The following is a 6,975-nucleotide window of genomic DNA, read 5'->3' as shown; positions in this document are numbered from 1 at the left end:
AACCAGTCTTCACGAGTTCATGATACTTTGCATATTCATCTTAATGGCTTGTTGGTCTTCCCCTTCCCCAGGGAAGCTGGTCTTGGTATTTGCTACCCCAGCCAGGGCAGGGCTATCCTGCCATGGCTCAGCTCCTTCCACAGCACTGATTCCTGCTTCGGGAGGTGGCCATGTCTCCTGACCCCCCCTCCTGGTAACCCACTCCTTGGGTCGACTGGTGGGAGCTTCTCTGGCTCCCAGGTAAGCTGGGCCCATTTGTCTCTTGGGAGCCCAGATGACGTCTGGGATGGTTGGGAGGCATTCCAGAAAGGTACGTATGATGAAACCTGGGTAGGATACAAGTATGTTCATACTCAGCTGACTAACCTATCAGATGGACTTTTGAATTGGTTGACTGTCCTTCTCCCAGCTTATTGATTTAATTTAAGGAAGTTCTTTTTTTGTCCTTTCTTAGTTCTGTGGTTTCAGAAGATGAGCCAAATGACAAATAATATAGAACGCTACCTATCTTGGATTGGCATCAGGAAATACAGACATATTACTTCATACACTGAGGAAATATCAATATTCCCCCCCCCCCCAAAAAAAAAGGTAACACAAACTCAGAAAATTATAGTCGTGGCAAGGTGAGTCACTGAGGGGGTTGTTTTTAGCTTTTCCTATATAAGTGTGTCCTCTTTCGCTGCTACACACCACGGGCAAAGGCTTTCTTCTTTGACACCGACCCTTTGAAAGGCAGCATCATGAAGTATGTTCTTCTGTTCACTGCTCTTTTTTTGCTTTTTGGCTTTTCCTTCCCAATTCCCATCCTACTAGGAGGAATCCTGAACCCTGTACAGGTATGTGAGATCCAAATCTTTGTCAGTTGTAGAAGAAATCTATAATGCATGAGTTGCCGATACACTTCAGTGGATGTCTATCTAGTAAGTTCTGAAGATGCCTTTTCATGAGGCAGTTTCTGCATGGTGAGAGTCGTAAAAAATATTTGGCAAGCCCTATGTGGTGTGTGACTTGATCTCTTCATTTGATGGAATTGCAACAAGTGCTTTAACAAAATTTATTCTAAAAAGACCTAGGCAACCATTGGCCTAATAATGTTGAAATAATGGCAGCACCCATGAATTTGTAGCCATGTATTCATACATGAAGCAGGGGATAAGGAAGTCATCTGAACATTTTAAAAGGTCACATTGTTGAGGGAAACTAAGTCTATCCTTCTCCATGAAGTAATTCCCCATGAGTTCTTTGCCTTGCTAGGAGAAAAAGGCTGAAGAAATGCAGCACATGAAAAGAGGTAAGTTCTCCTAATTCATGTTTCCCTAAGGTAAAGGTCAAGGTATCCCCTGTGCAAGCACTAGGTCATATATGACCCTTGGGGTGACGCCCTCTAGCGTTTTCATGGCAGACTCAATACGGGGTGGTTTGCCAGTGCCTTCCCCAGTCATGACCGTTTACCCCCCAGCAAGCTGGGTACTCATTTTACCGACCTCGGAAGGATGGAAGGCTGAGTCAACCTTGAGCCGGCTGCTGGGATCGAACTCCCAGCCTCATGGGCAGAGCCTATTTTCCCTATTGGGGTAAAATGTTTCCCTATTGGGGTAAAAATAAAGTTCCCCAAAACCAGCTTTCCTCACCAATGGGACACATGATTAAAAGAAGAATGGCTGCCACTATCACATTTAATTTGGTCCTTAATGTACAGATCCTCCCCCTCGGTAAAATATACTATACAATTCTGCATATGGTACCTCAAACATATTGGACCAAATTCATCCACGTTCTTGTCACATGTTGAATCATTAACAGTATCTTGTATCACTATGGAGACTATTTCTTCACAACCCTCTCTTGATGTGTGAGTTTCTAAGCTTCCAACAACCTTATGGGGTGAGTTTTTACAAGTCCCTTTTTATAGATCAGAATGCCAGTTTGGGATGATGCAAAGCCAGGAAAAGATAGAATTCCTGGAAGAGTGCTAGATCAGGGGTAGTCAACCTGTGGTCCTCCAGATGTTCATGGACTACAATTCCCATGAGTCCCTGCCAGTGTTTGCTGGCAGGGGCTCATGGGAATTGTAGTCCATGGACATCTGGAGGACCACAGGTTGACTACCCCTGTGCTAGACCATTTGTCTGGCTAATCAGATCTCAAAAGAAAGCATCAGCTGGAAGCCAAGCTCCTCATGATGAAAAGAACATGGTTCTTCACTTGTTTAATTATGCCACTGAGATTCCATATTGTGAAAACAAAAAAATAATGCATCAGGGGGAAAGATTGCATCCTAGCTTGTTCCGTAAGATCTTTGCTTTCTATAATGATCTTCATGCTGATGTTCAATCAGTGAGCAGACATCCAGACAAAGGGAGAGAGATCTTCCTTGCCTTCTCTCTTCTCCAAGCAGCCCCACAAAAAGACATTTGCTGGGAGTTTAAAGATCTTCGCGAGGGGAAAGCCCATGCGGGGCTGCAGTGATGAGGGGGATTTATCCCTCCCACTCATCTTAGTGGTAGGCTAATTTGCTTAATTTCCTCTCCTCTTCCAACCCCCCCCCCATGCCCCATGGTATTTTTTCACAAGGTTCCCCTAGCACCCACATCAGCTGTTTGGGTTGGGGTCCCAGGGGTCTGCTCAAAAAATATGGAAGTCAGCAAGATTCCCTTCCACAGATACTGCGAACAAGTCATTTCTATGATCCAATTCATACGATGCTTGTATCAAATGTCTTTCAATAGGTTTTTCCAAGTCAGCCACTGAATCCAAGCATGCATGCAAATGTCTAGTCCCCAGGGCAGTACAGTGTTTTTTATCCTGCTGGGAGATATGTGAGCATGCAGGGATTATCTTTCTGGATCAAGACCACTAACTAATGAACAACCTGGCTCACCAATCTAGACTAAGCTCTCAAGTTGTTTCCACTTCCGCAGTTCCGTTGTTTCACAGATTATTAACATACGTTGATGACCTGCAACCCCATGACCACAGTTTCAAAGAAAAGTATGCCCATTAAGGTTCTAATGGAGCTGGGTTCTGCTTTTTCTTTATCCAGAGTTATCTTGACAAGTACTACCCACTCAACAAGACAAGCGGTCCATTACGAACCATAGAACAAATCAAAGCAATGCAGAAATTCTATCATTTGACTGTCACTGGAATGATAAATGCAGCATTTATAAAGATAATAGAGCTAGCTCGGTGTGGACTCCCAGATATATCTCCCCAACCAGCAAATCCACAAAAATGGAACAAGACAGCACTAACTTACAGGTTAGGTCTATTCCCTCCCCTGTCTATTTTTAAAAAATATATCTATTTATAGAATTCCAATATCTTAAATATTATTGTGTTTCTCAAAGAATAAATAATTATACTCCGGACCTGCCTAAAGCCAAAGTGGATGAAATCATACCACGAGCATTTAAAGTGTGGAGTGATGTGACCCCGCTGACCTTCAGGAGAGTTTCTGGACCTGCCGATATTGAAATTTGGTTTGCGTATTTTGGTAAGTCTTTACAATTATCACAGAGCAGAACAGAATCACTGACGTTCACGAGAATTGCATCTGCTGATATTCTGCTGACATCTGGAAACACTTCTGAACCTGTCAGTATTGACATTCTATTTGCATATGGTGGTAAGGCTTCACACTTATCAATGAGCAGAACAGAATCCCTGCCTTCTAAATGGGAAGAGAATCATTTTGACATACAGAAAGTCCCATGATCAATCCCTGGTATCTCCAGCCAAAAAGATTTTATCAGTAGATGGTATGAAAGATATCTGCCTATAAACTTGGAGAGCCACAGTCTGAGTAGAAAGTACTGTCTTTGATGGGACAATGGTCTGATTCACTATATAGACCATTTATGCACTGGAGGTTTCATCCTGGGCTGCAGCCTGGAGGTTTGGACTATAGTCCGGACTATAGTCCGGAAATGGACTATAAGGCAGCTTCATGTGGACTATTTACGCACTGGGAACTTCACTGCTCCAGCTCCCATGCAGGAGCACAAATCGGGGGCGGATGAGGCACACCAGGCCAAATGCTCCCCCATGTGGGTGCAGGAAGAGGTGGGGCAACCTGCCACGACTAAAACTACAGCAGATTGTAAAAAGCAGGGTACGAAACAAAACAGTGCTTCACTGCTTCTTCCGCTGTTAACTCACTGCTGCCAAAATACTCCACACTAGGGTTGCCAGGTCCCTCCTGGATACCAGCAGGAGATGAGGAGGTAGAGTTGATAGATCCAGGTCAGGAAACCACTGGAGATCAAGGTATGGAGCCTTGGGAGGACAGGGAGTTCGGTGGGTTACAAAATGTCCAAGAGCACATCCTCCAAAGCAGCCATTTTCTCCAGGCAAATGGATCTCTGTAGTCGGGACCTAAGCTGTCATTCCAGGACATTCCTGGAGCCTGGCATTTTAAAAGAATTACAAAAAACATTATAAATTACACACTTATATTATAAGTTACGTGTCCGACCCATCGCGACCCCATGAACAATGATCCTCCAGGCCTTCCTGTCCTCTACCATTCCTCGAAGTCCATTGGAGTCCATTCTCCAGAGTCCATGATATTAGATACTACTAAAACCATTGTGACCCCATGGACAATGATCCTCCAGGCCTTCCTGTCCTCTACCATTCCCCGGAGTCCATTTAAATTTGCACCGACTGCTTCAGTGACTCCATCCAGCCACCTCATTCTCTGTCCTCCCCTTCTTCTCTTGCCCTTAATCGCTCCCAGCATTAGGCTCTTCTCCAGGGAGTCCTTCCTTCTCATGAGGTGGCCAAAGTATTTGAGTTCATCTTCAAGATCTGGCCTTCTATGGAGCAGTCTGGGCTGATCTCCTCTAGGACTGACCGGTTTGTTCGCCTTACAGTCCAAGGGACTCGCAAGAGTTTTCTCCAGCACCAGAGTTCAAAAGCCTCAAGTCTTTGACGCTCGGCCTTCCTTATGGTCCAACTTTCACAGCCATACATTGCAACTGGGAAGACCATAGCCTTGACTAGAAGCACTTTAGTTGGCAGGATGATGTCTCTGCTTTTTAGGATGCTACCTAGATTTGCCATAGCTTTCTTCCCCAGGAGCAAGCATCTTTTAATTTCTTTGCTGCAGTCCCCATCAGCAGTGACCTTGGAGCCCAGGAAAATAAAATCTGTCACTACCTCCATTTCTTCCCCATCTACACAAATATGGGCAGTCAAAATGTCAAAGAAGAATGTGAATATGCTGAAGATTTCAGAATACCTAACAGGATTTTTTGTTCCTTACCAATGACTATGTTTTCTTTTAACTTTAGCCCATGGTGACAATAATCCTTTTGATGGAACAGGCGGAACTTTGGCCCATTGTTTTTTACCCGGAGATGGCTTAGGAGGAGATGCCCACTTTGATGAGAGTGAGAAGTGGTCAGAAACCAACAAAGGTAAAGTCATCTTTGAAGTAACATAGAAACCCACCTTAGTAGGTCCCTAGGCCAACGTACCCTGTGCATTCTCCTACTCTGATCTTGATTGAGAGGACATTCTGAGAACCCCAAATAGAAGACAGACCTCTATCTGTACATTACTATGTCTTTATTGCTCATTTCCATTTAAAGGAGATCAGGCCACGGCAGAGGATACAACCCATAGTAAAGTCTTTAAACTATGTGTAGAACAATACTTAGTTAGATATCTGGGGGGGGATGTTCATAGTCAGGGTCGTTCAGCAGTGGAATCGGCTGCCTAAGGAGGTGGTGAGATTCCCCTCACTGGCAGTCTTCAAGCAATGGCTGGACAGATACTTATCCTGCTTTGAGCAGGGGATTGATGGCCAACTCTATGATTCTATGATTCTAACTGTCCAAGAATAACAACGCAGTCAAGCATCTCAGTTCATTTCACTGGGCTCTCCATTAAAAATGTGTGTGTGCTTGTTTATACACGATATAAATATAGATGTGCATGTGAGTGTATCTACATAGTGGCTGTTTCTATATATGTATGATGATGTACATGTGTGACAAAATATATGCATACGTCTGATGGATAAATGTTAGCCCTTGGGACCCATTGAGGTGGAAAGAAAATGAAGTGAAACTGGGGCAAGCAGAGACTGAAAAAAGACAACGAATAAGAAATAGGCAAGCAGGGGGGGCGGAGACCAGGGGGACCTGTTGGATTTCATCACAATACAGAACAGCAAGAGACTGTAATCCATTTATATTATATGGTTTTCTATTTATAGTAAAATTTATGCCTCTCCTTTTCCCATACCGAAAGGCGGCTTACAAATCCATTTCAAAAATGAAATGAAATCCCAAACAACCACAGTACCAGTTATTACTGATTAAGTTTCTGACATGCAACTTCTCCCTTCCCTCCTTTTCTTCTGTGCTTTAGAAATCAACCTTGAACTTGTTGCTATGCACGAATTTGGTCACTCCTTGGGGTTGAACCATTCCGATGTCAAGCGTGCCTTGATGTATCCCACCTATTTATATTTCGACCCAACCAACTACCATCTTCCTGATGATGATAGGCGAAGGATCCAGGAATTATATGGTAAATTCAGTACAGGAATGTGTGTCTTTTGAGGACTTCACTTCTTAATGCAATCTTGTCCTTTAAAAAAACCCGTAAAAGCCCTACTGATTTAGATCTGCAGTCTTACCTAAGGGTAGGGACTGTACTCTTAATTTATCCAAGATGTTCAAACACATAACTGCACACAAAATTGCCTTGTTGGCTCTGAGGTTGCTCAATAACTGGTGAAGGGAGAGATGGATGGGTTAAGAGAGCCATTGTGATGTAATGGTGAAGAGCGACAGCTTCTAATCTGGAGAGCTGGACTTCATTCCCCGCTCCTCCATATGCAGCCACCTGGCTAACCTTGGGACAGTCACAGTCTTTAGGGGTCTTTTCACAGAGCAATTCTGCCAGGGCTCTTCCAGCCTCACCTACTTCACAGGGTGTCTGTTGCGGGGAGAGGAA

At 44.0% G+C, this 6,975-nt stretch overlaps 1 protein-coding gene across 1 annotated transcript; it reads left to right on the top strand.

Moving 5' to 3' along the window:
- Nucleotides 1–274: 274 nt before the first annotated feature.
- On the top strand, nucleotides 275–6,578 carry LOC143840552 (matrix metalloproteinase-18-like). The gene is made up of 5 exons (XM_077344164.1): nucleotides 275–310; nucleotides 3,047–3,264; nucleotides 3,354–3,499; nucleotides 5,301–5,426; nucleotides 6,385–6,578. Exons 1-5 carry the CDS (start codon nucleotides 275–277, stop codon nucleotides 6,576–6,578), a joined length of 720 nt encoding a protein of 239 aa, XP_077200279.1.
- Nucleotides 6,579–6,975: the final 397 nt, after the last annotated feature.

Source organism: Paroedura picta, chromosome 6 (genome assembly GCF_049243985.1).
Source record: "Paroedura picta isolate Pp20150507F chromosome 6, Ppicta_v3.0, whole genome shotgun sequence".
NCBI lineage: Eukaryota > Metazoa > Chordata > Lepidosauria > Squamata > Gekkonidae > Paroedura > Paroedura picta.
Note: the sequence above shows the minus strand (reverse complement) of the source record. Positions and strands in the feature narration are given on the sequence as shown.